Source organism: Ruditapes philippinarum, unplaced genomic scaffold (genome assembly GCF_026571515.1).
Source record: "Ruditapes philippinarum isolate M1 unplaced genomic scaffold, ASM2657151v2 ctg659_1_1_1_1, whole genome shotgun sequence".
Classification (NCBI taxonomy): Eukaryota; Metazoa; Mollusca; class Bivalvia; order Venerida; family Veneridae; genus Ruditapes; species Ruditapes philippinarum.
In genome coordinates, this window is record NW_026859266.1 from 235,341 (window position 1) to 250,476 (window position 15,136).

Genomic DNA, 15,136 nt, shown 5'->3' on the forward strand with positions numbered 1-15,136 from the left:
ATCTCTGATGAAAAACTAGGTCACAGGAGCTAAAAATAAAAAAACCTTGTGAACACTCTAGTGGTCACATTTTTGACCCAATCATCATCAAACTTGGTCAGGATGCTTCTCTAGTTGATCGCTCGGAAGAGTTCGAACAAAGGTCATCTCGGATGAAAAAGTAGGTTACCGGAGGTAAAAATAGAAAAACCTTGTTAACACTCTAGCGGTCATATTTTGCATCAATCATCATCAAACTTGCTCAAGATGCTTGTCTAGGTGATAGCTCGGATGAGTTCGAACATGGGTGATCTCGGATGAAAAACTAGGTCACTGGAGCTAAAATAGAAAAACCTTGTTAACACTCTAGCGGTCACATTTTTGCATCAGTCATCATCAAACTTGGTCAAGATGCTTGTCTAGGTGAAAGCTCAGATGAGTTCGAACATGGGTCATCTCGGATGAAAAACTAGGTCACAGGAGCTAAAATAGAAAAACCATGTTAACACTCTAGAGGTCTCAATTTTGCCTCAATCATCATCAAACTTGGTCAGGATGCTTGTCTAGGTGATAGCTCGGATGAGTTCGAACATCGGTCATCTCGAATGAAAAAATAGGTCACCGGAGCTAAAAATAAAAACCTTGTTAACACTTTAGTGGTCACATTTTTGCATCAATCAACATCAAACTTAATCAAGATGCTTGTCTTGGTGATAGCTCGGATGAGTTCGAACATGGGTCATCTCGGATGAAAACCTAGGTCACAGGAGCTAAAAATAGAAAAACCTTGTTAACACTCTAGTGGCTACTGTTGTGATCCAAATATTCTGTTAATTGGTCTGAAAGTTTGTTTTGATGATTTCTAAGTCAAGTTCGAACATGGGTCATCTTGGATGAAAAACTTGGTCACACAGCCCAAATATGGAAAAACCTTGTTAACATTCTAGTGGTCACATTTTCGACTCAATTATCATCAAACTTGGTCAGGATGCTTGTCTAGGTAATTGTTTGGATGAGTTCGAAATTGCATGTGGAACTAGGTCACCGGAGCTAAAAATAGAAAAATCTTGTTAACACTCTAGTTGCTACTGTTTTGATCCAAGTTTCCTGGACATTGGTCTGAAAGTTTGTTTTGATGATTTCTAGGTCAAGTTTGAATATGTGTCACCTGGGTAAAAAACTAGGTCGCACTGCTCAAATATGGATAATCCTTGTTAACACTGTAGTGGTCACATTTTTGACTCACCTGTCATGAGACTTGGTCAGAATGCTTGTCTAGGTACTTGTTTGGATGAGTTTGATAAGTCAGGTGAGCGATCTAGGGCCATCATGGCCCTCTTGTTCATTTACTTGTACCCTCTTCCACTGTGATAAACTGATTTCATCCTTAATTTGTTGTCTGCAACTCGTCATATCAATATTTTTCTTCAGAAAGGACTCTGGATTAGATGAAACTAGCATGCCTTCATTGCACATTGCTTTAAGTGTAAGTGCCATATTCTGATGTTTTGTGCAGAGACAACTGTTTCTTGAAATTAACTCACAACGTAAAATATGCTGTGGTCTTATTAGGCAAAATGTAGCTAATGAGACATATGTATTAGGATTTTCAGATAGATATTTCGAATGAAGATTTTCTAGGTAATCAGTGAGAACTCGTGTCTGCTTTACTTCTTCTCCGATTTTCTTCTTGTCTGCTTTGCCTGGTTGTGAACGACTGCTGTCATCACGTTCAAGAAAGGCAATAACGTTTTCTTCGTATTTGCGTTTGAAGGTTAGTAGTTTTGACTGACAAAGTTTTGATTTTTCTTTCCCATGCATGTATCGAGACATAGTGTTTCTATTGAGTCCTGTTCTGGAGCATATCTCTTTTGCAATCCTGTATTTTCTTATAATAGCACCAGATATTATTGAGTGAATGTTTTTTACAGTTCCTTTAGAATGACCTTGACTCTTTTGTTTTAACTTTTTTGCCAAAGCACCACTAAGTATTAAATCTTTTCGTACCGCATTTCTTTGTTCAGAGGTAAATTTGGCAGACTGCATAATTGATTCAGCTCTAGCCTTAGGTGTCATGTCTGTCTCTTTAACTATTCTCTCTTCTGTTACATTTGGTGACTTTATTGGGGTTTGTACTTTTATAGTTTCTCCAGCTGCTACTTGCTCAGCTTCATCTGAATACCACATCAATACCCTATCAGGTTCACTTTGAATACACGGTTTTTTGGTTACTTCTTGATTTTTCTTTAATTTGTATTTACTTGGAATTTGACGTTTTGGTCTGTAGTCTAATAATTTTATCAACCTTTGGTTTCTCCTTTGAGCTTGTCCTAATTTTCGTTTTACGGTTGATATTTCAGATTTCAATGATGCTAGTTGCTTTCGCATTCGTGACATTTCATTTGATTTTCTCTTTTGTGACCCACGACGGCGATAAGGAAAAGGTAGAGCTACTTGTAGAAGGTTGCTATTTGAAGGGTCAACACTTTCGTGACCACTTGTCTCTGCTGCAGACTCCTCAATTTGGTTTCGTTCTTGCTCTTCTAATCGCTTATTTGCCTATGAATTTGCAAATTGGTTTTATTTTTAATGTTCCTTTTCTTCATTCGCTATCAGACAATTGTGCGGAAGGTACGTAACATTTTCTTCGTCTCTTTCTTTCTTTCTTTCTTCAAATAGCCTTCTTCATCTTTTTGTTTAAGTCTTCTTCTATAGTCTCGACATATCTCTGCTCTGGACCATTTTTCTGCCTGTAAAAAAATAAAATCATTTACTCTTTTAAAAAAAAGAAACATTTAGGACAGATAAAAGAGCAACGGGACAGACGTACAAACGGACAGACGATCAAAAAAGGAGAAAAATATCAACAAAAAGATATTCTATTTATTAAAGTATTTTGACCTAAATAGTTACTTTATTTACAAGACATTTTAAGCCATTAATATTCAGAAATGTTCACTGCAATTTTGAAATGTTCGATACCGAACATCTAAAACTATTTCATGAGCAAGGAGGATATCCCATGCAACTTTAAAAACATCCTTTGTGTTCTTAAGCTAAGGATATTTAGAAAAAAAAATTTAGATGAAAAAAGCATGGCATTTATTTGATTAAACAAGATAAAACTGCCAACTTCCATACACCGTGCATTTGAGTGATTTCATATGTTTATTAAAAGGGCAAAATTTCCCTCTAGAACAATTTTTCCTGACATGAAAATAACGAGATGTTATCAATTATTTGTCATTTGAAGAACTTCAATGCATATTATTTGATAATAAGTCAAAGGATGTAAAAAGGCACCATTAAATAGAAATGAAAGGTTCGATACCAAATGTAGTGAACATTTCACATATCATTTATTATATTTTACGAATACATGTAGACATTTTTTATTCAAAAGTATCTTTTATATAAACTATTTAACAAATTTATACAAAAATTCATTCATTTAAGTAAAACGGAATTTTTAAAATAAATAATATTAAATTTGACTTGCCACTCTCAAAATGTATCCGTTTCCGTGAATAACAACACCAAGGTCAGTAAAAATAATCTGTTTTCTTTCGAACCTTATTGATTGCAAATGACGCAATTGCTTATGACGTGCTAACTTGATGATGTAATAACTTGTCTCGAACATTTCAGTATCGTACATTTCTTGCACAATGTTCAAAGATCATTCATCTGTTGAATATTCTGATATGAAATATATACGTGTATGGAGAAGACTTGATGATAATGCACTAATTTATGGAAAAGAATGGGTTAGATTTTAATTAAAGATAGGTTTAGAATTCAGAGTATCGAACATTTCTGCTAAACCGCTCTACTTTATATGGGTCTCATTGATAACTCAAATACTGCGATGTCAAGGTTTTTTTGTAGATAATGACAATCATTATTGTTCAAACCCACAATAATTCTTTAAACCAATCTCTCTGGAGTGTTCCTTTGCTAATAAACGGCATGAAAGACAACATTGATTATGCGGTCTCGAAATTATCATGAATTGTAAAATCTTGGCGACTTTGCTTTTTGACTTATGGAATAACGTAAAATATTAAAAGCTGGAATAAAATACAATTAAGAGATTCAAGAGACATGACACTTGATAAAAATATTTTTCTAGATCATTTATGTATGGCACACCACTAGGAGAAACGATGTAAATGAGCGCTTTCTTATAACGACAGTCTCGAACATTACATTTTTAGTCATTTATAAATATTTCTTACATACTTTACATGTAAAACAATGACATTTGGTCTCAATTTCTCTACATGATTTGTATGTTATATTTAGAAGTCATGATCAGTGCGAGTATGACTTATTGTTTAGAACACACTTGCTAAAGTTAAAATAGCAACTATCGTTAGAATGGATAAAGAACGCCAACTTAAGTCGCAATTTTTTGTTTTGGAGATTTTAGCAAGTATAGATTATGATAGCTGTCCAATGAAACACAAACATGTTTAAAATGTTTCTTAAGTTGACCGTGTTTCGCTAGTTGCTTTAATCATTATACTTCAAAGCATTCCTACTAATTTTTTTGCTACACATGTCACTCTTGTAAGTAAAACTAGTATATATTTTAATAGACTGAATTTATTGCTAATTTCTAATAATGTCAATATACACGCCGCTATGATATTGATAAAACTGCCTGAAATTTCAACCGGTCCAATTTGCAAGAACTGATAATAACATTGATTCCAGCACTTTAAAGTGTTGAAAATTGAGTACCGCTCATTGAAGCTAGGAATGTGAGGGGATGTTGCACATTTTCATTATCCTTCATGTACAGGCTCAATCAAGTCGAGTCTGCAATTTTCAAGTAATTTTGTTGCGATTATAGCTTCTGAGAGACACCCCAACTTTTCTGTAAATTGGTCATTAATTTCAACGACACCAAACTATAAGGAACGGAATACAAGATTTTATGGCGCTAGATACCTTTTCCGGTAGATCTCCGTTAATTTCTCTCTTTCTTAAGGAAACTTTGATCTCCTCCTCGTCCAATGCCTAAATTATGCGAATGACTTATCAAGGCAATAATAGTGATCGCAATTAAAAGCCGATGGAAATTTCAAAATGAGGCGGGTTTCATAAACTAAAAAGAAAATTTTCTCATTTCATGTATTAATGTTTTAAACAAAACAAATTTTCAGAAAATTTTAAATGTTTTGGGACTAATGTAACCCACGTTTTTGAAATAAAATAAAAAAATTTCCAAAAAACAATGAAAAGGGGAAAAATATTTTTCCAAATTTTAATGTTTCGAGATAACAAAACGCGAGGGTAGGGGTCAAAAGTTGAAACACGAACTCTTTTCGAGTTTTTCACCCACGTGATTTTGTTTTTTTGACTTTTCATCATTGCCCTTTCGACTTTCGTAATCCTACCATCGACTTTGTACTATCGTTATTTCCTTGTTTCGAATATTCACATTCGTTATTGTTTCACGATGACCCTTACGGGACACCGTACTGTCACATTGAATTGCTCCTAGAATTCGTAATTGCTAAAACCGCCGAATATGCGATTGAATTTTGTCGCCCGACATATGGTTGGTTTCTAAACAAAAATTTCCTATTACATTGCTTGTTGCCAATTGAAAAACAGAGGTAAACCTAAGTAGCTAGATTAAAACTATACTATGTTTGGCACGTAAGTATTATCTTTATATAAGCATTTAGCTCGCAAGGTAGGACCAATAAGGAAAATGTCTGCATTCGAGTCGTCCCTTGCATATCTATATGATTTATGTGAAGAAGTTCAAAAGCATAAACTTGTCAAAAGAAGCCAAAGAACTTGTCAGATTTTTGCATCAATCGAATTTATAAAACTGTCAATATGATAAAGCCTGTGGTAATATACTTATAATTCCAAGTTACCAACGTCCCCAGCCCAAAGTAAGTTTTACATGAAACACACAATAGTATTATTTTGACAGTTTGAGATCCAGTGCAAAATCTTGATAAATGCACAGGAAACAACAAATTCATCATAGAATTATAATGAAATATCTCCAGTGTATGTGTCAACTACAATACATTAGAGGAGTTTGTTTCAAAGACAATAAGTGCATACAGGGAAACTATTAAATATATTCAAGATTGAGTTACAGTGTATTCCCCTTTGCTGTTATCTATTGATATTTTAAGTTTCACTTGAATAGCTAATATTTTCGAAGATTTTCTACGGACAAGGAAAATAACACCATGCCTTGGTAGAGGCCAGAGTGAGTCGCATGACTTATTGTTTTATGGTGAGTATTTATATAATTAAAAAAAATTGATGAGTGAAAAAGTTGTGGATCTGACACAAAATACATTATAACATATCACTTTAAACTTTGACCTTAAAGTGTGAGGTAGGATTATGGGTGCTGTGTATGCGATCCTATTATGATAAACATGTGTGTAATATTATTTCAAAATCCCATCGTAGATTAAAACGTTATGGATTGAGCAGGAAATATACACCCAATCAAACAATGTGGACTGTGACCATTGTCTCGCAAGCTTGTTGTCTTATGTAGTGAGCATTTGTGCCAAGAAATTTGAAATAACTTGATGGACTAAAAAGTTACCCGACACGAATTGTACCCTCTATCAGACAATGTTGACCTCTGATCTCAAAGTGGGACCACTGTGAAGGTCTGGTTATTTGGCATGACAGATCGTCCTAATTTGATGAACATAATTATGTTATATCAAAAAAATCCCTTGATAAATAGCTGAGTTAAAGGGCGAACATACGGAGTCTTTTTATGTATCCCTCTTTTTCTTCGAAAATGCGGGATACAAAAACGTGTACAAATGTGTTAATTCACCAAGGGTTGGACAGATTGTTGTCGTCAATTTATAATACCGACTAAGATCACTTCATATTAATCACTTAATAGCAAGTCATTATTTATGTGATAGATAGTTTGACCCCAGATTACACACATAATGGTGATATTAACACGATAGCGCCAGCAACTTGCAAGATGAATTTTCTTTTTGCGACATTCAACGGTAGCGTTGCTACATTTAACGGTAAAAAAAATGTGCGACATTTAACGTTACCATTGCGACATTTAATGGCAGACGATGTTTTGACATTGAGCGGCAATGGTGCGACATTTAACGGCATGTGCGACATTTAGCGGCGTTGCGACATATAACGGCGCCCCACAATGGTGGAAAATTTAGGTATACAGTTACAAAATAAAGGTATTTCTTAAACTCGTATAAAATATGAGAAAAATAATAATCTGGTTATACTGTAAAAATATAAACCATTCAAAGTAATTCAAATAAACATGACTTTCACTGCGATTAAATTTTAAACTAAAAAGGGCTAATTCATGGCATAAAAAACAAAATAGATGAAACACAAATTTATTGGACATTCTAAAAGCCATTTACAATTTAAAGTAACACATTTCACAGAAAAAGGTTTCAATTCATTTTGTGCATTTTACTAATAAGATTTGTATGATTATGTAGTAGCACAGCATATTGAATATTCATCAGATCATGTGACCTATCAATTAAATAGAACCAGATTACCTGGTACTCTATATGACTTTGTATTCATTTTTGTTTATATTCTGTCACATTTTTGCTAACAAAAATATCGCTTAAGACTTCTTTTATTAAATATTCTTTCATAAAAACATAAATATCACATGCATACATACATTTCAGATCAATACATCATTTTATTGTATACCTATATATTTTCACCTTAAAATACGCACACAAATAGTGCAAATACAATTTGTTCTGTCTGAAGCATAACAAAGCAAAATTTTTTGCGTAAAAAATAACACATATTGCATAGACAACTGTTAAAAACATTGTTTGTCTGATTCCATTTCAAATTCGTTTTTGTACAAGGGTTTTTTTAAAAGTGGTTAATGTGAGAACCAAAGCTTAACCCAAGCAATATGAGCGAGAGATTTTTTGCTTGGCTTGGTAGTTTTTTTGGAACGACAATTTGCTGTTTTCCCTATAACCGTAGATCCAGTCCATATATATTTTGTTACTCTCTGTGAAAATTGATATCTCGCTCGACCTTCGTTCTCGCCAGATACCAAAATTCAAAGGCTCCGAGAACTACATCATGGTGCTCCGTATTAATTCAATACCATCATATTACATTGTAGTTTGTGTTAATGGCATTCTTACTTGTAATATTTTACCACGTTGTCATAAATTTTTGAATCTTCCATGTATAATCTTTTTTGACGAAAGGTGAAAAAAAAAACCCACAAAAAACAGCTAAATAGTTTTAGCGCAAAAGGATTTAAAGTTAAACATCTTGCACATATTTATGGGACGCATGCGCATATATAATACTGGACATCTCTTTTATTAAATCGTTATGAATTTATATGGGTTTATGTTTGTAGTTAATAATACATATCATATGAATATTTTTATTGGACCATTTCTTATCGGTACTCGACCTCGTTTGCATAATTGTAATTTCTTCTTCAATAGTAGCTCTGTGTATAAGATATAATACAAAATTTCGAGAAAATGTCTGTTTTCTTTTACAAATAAAAAAATGATTTCATTAGATACATAGTAGAGAAAGAAATTTATTTCATCTCACTTCAATCTGTTATGCAAAATAACAAATCTTGTGTGTTTATTCCTTAGCTTTTTGAACATAATGACATTCCCATAATGACTTTCAGACTGCTTGTCATAGAAATTCATAAGACTTTGAAAAGTCTTTTGATTAAATGGTAGACTTTAGCATACACATTCTTTTTCTAACAAATCGATTCCTATTAGAAACGGCTTGTTAAAAATACATTAAATTTCAACGGCGAAACAATAAAAATTCAAACAACAAATGACAAAACTAAGGCAATACAGTTCAATAGACTGGGAATAGTCACACGATTTTAAAAACGTTGGTTTGTGCCAGGCGAGCTCCCGCCTTGATCTTGATTTAAGTAGGGGAGTGCTATGTGCTAGACTTCACTATTTAAACAACGTGTTTTTATGTAACGCTTCTAAATATTTTTTCATCAATATATATATGTATATATATATCAGTAAGCAACAAGAAATTTTAAGAAAATTAAGCAGTTATACTTACAAATAACAATAACAAAGAATCTAACGATGTTTGAAACATTAAAAAAACAACCGCTTTTTTCAGTCAGTACATTATGAAATCGAAGTTCAATAGAGAAGGGCGCCATTCAATGAACGCACCCAATCCGCTCCCCAAACAAAAAGCAACACAGGACCACTCGAAAGGTGCCGGGCAGGCCATCTTTTCATTTTCAGTAAGACAATAAACTGTAACAAGTTTCAAATAAAAGAACACTTGTATTTTATAATGTTTAATAAAGATAAAAAAAAGCGTGTTAGAGGGAATCTAGAAGCTGTGTTGAATGTAAAACATTTGTTATTGAAACAGCAAAACGGTAATCAAAGCTGTATGATATATTTCCTACAAAATATCAAATCACTCAACTTCACTTATAGCCAAAATGACCCAGAAGCACGCCATTATTTAGTTGATAATCAGGTAATACCGTTTAAAAAGAACTATAACATATACACATGTAATGACTAAACATAAACAAATAAGCTTTTCGCATTGATCACTGAATCACTAAAAAGCTTATAACGATTCGAAATCTAGTAGCAATTTAAAACTTATATGTAACAAGCAAGTTGGCTGAGCTTGATAACCTATGATCCGCTTTCAAAATTCAAAAAGATATACTATGCTCAAAATTTAATATTTGAAAATATTGATAATTGCTAAAAATCTTTTTGAATATATAAAATTAACATGTTTTGACTTTACAAAAAGTACATAAGTTATGCTTTAAATCCTACACACTATTACATGTAAGTAGACACACTATAAATATTTATAGTGTCATTAAAAAAACTAGCAGTTTTACTTGCTTAACTTGACCCATAATAAAGAACGGAGATTCCTCTATTACAAAGTTTGTACGTCTTCTTATCTAAATAAGACATATTCATTAAGAATCTTATAGATTTCAATAAATTTCGCATTTTTTTTTAGATGAACGCAGTATAGCTTTAACATTTTGAATAATTATGTTATTTGAAACTGAAATTTCCAATTAAAAACCAAGCTTTATTTGGGAGGATAAACAAATACTTCACATAAACACAGATTCTCCCAATTTTTATCGATTCTCAAGAATCTACCAAATATTGTGTTTTCACAAGTTATTGTTAAGATGAAAGGTTGTGTGTATGAATCCGGTCCATAATAAGAGCCACATAGTGTTCCTTTACCATTATCTACATCATCACGATTGTTGCACACGGTCACTGTGTATGTAGCGTGGTTGTAACCTGAAATAAACTAGAACTGTCACTGAAAGTGATTCATACCCCGCACCCGGCACCTTAACTACTTAAGAAAATAGTGTCTGAAGCCAAATTTGAACTCGACCTATATTTTATTTTGTTATATCTTAGAACCATCACTGATTGCATTTTATTACCTTGCTAAAATATTCACCATCAATCATTGTAAAAGCAGTAAAAATTGAATAACACCTTAAAGTTCAAGGTCATTTAAAAGTCAAGGTGAAAGTCAGATTAATCGTCATTAAGGTTTTGTTCTAAATGATGTTTTGTCTAAATATGAAAATAATTCATTAAAAAATAACCCATTTCTAGCCAGTTTAAGCAAACAATTATCAAAATGAAATTTTTTGACAAGATCAAGGAATTTAAATCATATTTGCACCGTACGTTAAACGAATACATTTTACGTCCTTACAAAGGGCAAACATGAATTTTATAATAGTGTTGTAAAGTTGAATTGCATTTACAATTACATACATAGAAAAGCACAATATTTTGTACGGAAACGTATAGCGACCACCCCTATATGTTAGTTAAAACAGAATTTTTGACAATTTATTTAATACATATTATATACCTAACTACTTTTTACAAACTGACTTGATCTGGAATATTTATTTAGTAATATCTACAGCCCCTGCATGTTTGTAAAAACAGAATTTAAGATTTATTCAACACACTATATATATTTGACCAATATTTACATTGTTATTTGATCTTGAATATATGTCATTTACTCAATCTGCTGTTAATATTGCTGGATTCAAATTTATGTGACATTTTTCTGTTCATTTATATGTAATAATTATATATATTGATGTTTTTTTTTTATTCGCAAACCTCTATAATTATAAAATATAATATAACATATTTTACAATTTATATTTGATAATGAGGACAGAAAATTCTCGCACAATAGAAAGCTTTTTTAAAAATTATATATTAATTATTTGAATGAGGCTTTTTGTATTCCAAAGATAAAGGAAAGTTTAAATAATTGTGCTTCAGATAGTGTTACAAGATAAAGATTATATTAAAAAGACAAACTCCGTTAGTTGTTAATAAGCATAAAATAAGCTAGAGAAGACGTACATGATGTAAATTAGTTATCACAGAAACCATATCATTTTTGTAAGATATATAATTTATAGAGCTTAAAACGATAACTTCAGACAAATTTACCATTTTAAATATACGAACAGAGGATGTTGCATGATAAATATTACATAAAAAGGCATATTCGACCAGTTGATGTTATTAAAGGAACATAGATCCCAAAACTTTAGCGATATTTCGTCTTATATGATGTGTGACACGAGAAAGGTCAAGACATTTGTATTTGAAAAAGGAAGCAATTATATCAAGTTATATTGTAAATCATTCATAATACGTATTTTTTGTAATCTATCGTACGTTTTTATCTTATAATTCAAAATAAACTACTTTAAACTTTTTGACAAAATGAAAAAATAAAACACTGACATCTTTTTAAATATGTAATTCTTTCTTCAAATCATATTTGCATATATAATAAAATAAAATAAAACATTAAAAACCCTTATATCTTATTAAAAATAAAAATTAATGAATGGTGTATATTAAAAGAAATGGCTCTTTAAATCAGTATTATGCGAATATATATACATAATTTCCATTAAACAAATAGTTTTTGTCTTACATATATACAACTGGTAATACGTTAAGCACATCCCGAATTTTAAAATTGGTTGTGATTGAAAGCACTGTCATGAGATGACGATTTAATTGGGATTAGAAAAACAGTAAGTAATATGATAAGTAGTGCAACCAATTTAGTAATCATCAATCAGTAAATGTATGACTTTAATTAATTCTTAACCAAATTATTAAAGCATAAGCAAATGTGTTTTTTTTTACCAAAAATGTAAGTGTATATAAGTTTGGTGTTTGACGTGTACGAAACATTTACTGGTGGACACTTTTGGTAAATGTTAACGATGACGTAACCTGAAATGACATTATGTAGCCAAATATTTAATAATGTGTATAACCGCCACGTGCCCGGATAATAGCATAAACCCTTATTCTCAAACCCGGCATTTTGCCTCAATTTTGACATGACAACAAATGATTTCTTTTCATTTGGGCAATGGTACGAAACACCTATCGTCAACCTGCAATTACTGGAATAATCTCTGCACCAAAAATGACAAAATATACCTCAAAATCGCGTGAGACGCCTTACTAGTAGTAAGAGAAAAGGGCCGAGGCTATCATCCGAGCACCTGGCGGTTACACACGTTATTAAAAATTTGTCTACATAATGTCATTTTAGGTTACGTAATCCTCAACATTAACCAAAAATTTCCACCGGTAAATGTTTTGTAAACGTTTCAACATCATACTTATAAACACTTACATTTTGGTAAAAAATAAATTTACTGGTTTATGATTAATAAAATGGTCATTTCATGACAGTACTTTCAATCACAACTAATTTTAAATTTCCGGGGTGTGTTTTACTTATATCCAGTTGTAAACTTATCCACTTAAATAACGATCTTACCGGTAGTTTCGTTCCTTAGGTAAATTTTGACTGTCTTGACCGGTCCAGGTGTACCGAAGGCTACTGCCCAGTATGAATCGCTGATATCTACGTGAGCGCAGAAGTTTTCATGTGCATTACCGTTTGTATCTCCATCAATGGCTTTGTCAGCTGTTAAAGGGACTCCTCGCCAGACACGTGTTGTCGACTGCCATGCTTCTGCGTTTTTCAAAAAGTCTACAGCTGCAAAAAGGCAAAAGCATAGATTTAAATACACGAGTATAATGTTAGACAGACATTTCTTTTATAGGAAATAGGTTTGAGATAAATCATTGTATACATCAGTACCGTCCATTAACTATATACATTATATAATTACTGCACTTTTAAAAAGTAAAATTTAATAGTCTAAAAACAATTTCTCTCAAATATTTTATTTCATTGTTTTCAATCCAGAGTAATATATTTTTTTGATGAAAATAAATCAAATTGATGTTATTCAAGCGTTTTTCTTAAAAGGCAATACCTTCAAAACATTCAATGTTTACCTGTCCCCAGGACAAATACAGAACCTTATACGTGTCTATCTTATAATAAGGCGGGAATAAAGAACTCTAACATTTAAAGATTAAAAGATGACTTCAATTTTTATGCCTCAACCATTAAAGCCAACTATCAGCCACAGCAACAATGTAACATTTTTATAAGATTTATCAACAATAAAATACAATTGGTTCAATAATCATATTGTCGATTCTCGAAAAAAAAGCTGAAACATATAAGGCCTTTATTTAAACATGAATATTGAATGTATAGTGAATAAAATGTTCCAGAACAGAATATTATTCTGTTACTTTAAGTAGGGTTTCATCCGTTTAGCAATGACTTCTTACATGCAAAATTCGCTTTTAAGGTAATTTATATATTTTTCATACAAACATTTTGAAAGCATTATGTTTTTAAATCCAAACAAATGATTTCATCCCTAGCACTTTAATTCACAAATGTTTTAAGGAAATGCTCTAATTGTCTGTTTCTACGTTCGCAATGGTCTGAGTTCAATGTAATATAATGACGACAATGAGTGGAAGTTCCGATTAATATTATTCCATATAGTATACATTATGCTAAATTGGTAATTATTTTTACCGTTTTACTGATTTTACCAAATCGACATATATTGAATACATAGTGATAAAATTGTTTCTAATCATTTATAAGATACCTGAAAAGGAACATTTCATATCTTAATCATCTATGTTTAGCTTCAGTCTTACCGTACGTCCTTCGAAAATAGATCATCCAGTCGGCCTTTGAAATACCCGTCTTTGTGTCATCGTTCGGATAGTAGTCGGTGAGAACACACGTCTTGTTTCCTTTGTGAAAGTTCGCAGATAAACAACCATACGTTTTATCACATTTAAAAACACATTCACTGACAGAGATTTGATAAAACGTAAATATTTCGTTGCCATTGATCTCATTTTTTGAATATATTTCGTACATGAAAGATTCGTTATTTCCTTTTATAACTTGCATTAAACTTGAAAAAAATGTTAACAAAACAAAAACAATCATAGCCATGCCTTTAAATGAAATGTTTGCTAGTGATGAAATATTTTATTTGCAGAAAACAATATATGTAAAATTCCCGCAAATGTTTAGTTATTTCATTTTCACGAAACAATTATTATACTTAAAACGAGTAAAATATTGCTATCTACGTAAAGCGAACGCTTCTTGTACCAAACCCGTCGATACCGATAATGTTTTACTTACATTATTCATATTACTTCTATAACTTATTTATGCAATATCTAAGGTAGATACATCATTAGAGTTTTGATCTAGGAGTAAAGTAAAGGGTGTGCAAAATAATCATTATTGTATAAAAACTATCGAATCGAATATAATTGTACCGAAATATATTTGCAAAATTTCCTGAAAATATCATTGCGGCTTTAGAAATTTAGGCATTTGCATAAATCAAAGTAACGGTAACTGCTGCGTGTTAATAACGTCTATGACGTACGTCTTCTTTTCTCAACTGCATCCATTATGGTCCCGCTGAAAGGATGTTGACATACACTAGGATATAGCCTTTGTTAAATATTAATCAATAGCTCTGATCTGGATCCTTGTATAATGCTCGGATAGTGGGACGTCGATTTTTCTGAAAAGCGTCAGAAAAAATTGAAACGTTCTTTCCCGCTTTCAAGCTAGTCTTTTGGCTCTCTCTTGACAATCTAACAACCTA

At 31.9% G+C, this 15,136-nt stretch overlaps 1 protein-coding gene across 1 annotated transcript; it reads right to left on the reverse strand.

The window, feature by feature from the left end:
• Positions 1-9,380: 9,380 nt before the first annotated feature.
• On the reverse strand, positions 9,381-14,552 carry LOC132755896 (uncharacterized). The gene is made up of 3 exons (XM_060746833.1): positions 14,157-14,552; positions 12,901-13,122; positions 9,381-10,337 (listed from the first exon to the last, which is right to left on the reverse strand). The coding sequence occupies exons 1-3, from the start codon at positions 14,461-14,463 to the stop codon at positions 10,114-10,116; spliced, it is 753 nt and encodes a 250-aa protein (XP_060602816.1). The 5' UTR covers positions 14,464-14,552; the 3' UTR covers positions 9,381-10,113.
• Positions 14,553-15,136: the final 584 nt, after the last annotated feature.

Coding starts and splice junctions, on each gene's coding strand:
- LOC132755896 (XM_060746833.1), bottom strand. CDS start 14,463: ATGGCTATGATTGTTTTTGTTTTGTTAACATTTTTTTCAAGTTTAATG. Junction 13,123..14,156: donor CTATTTTCGAAGGACGTACG/GTAAGACTGAAG, acceptor GCCTTTTTGCAG/CTGTAGACTTTTTGAAAAAC. Junction 10,338..12,900: donor CCTAAGGAACGAAACTACCG/GTAAGATCGTTA, acceptor AGTTTATTTCAG/GTTACAACCACGCTACATAC.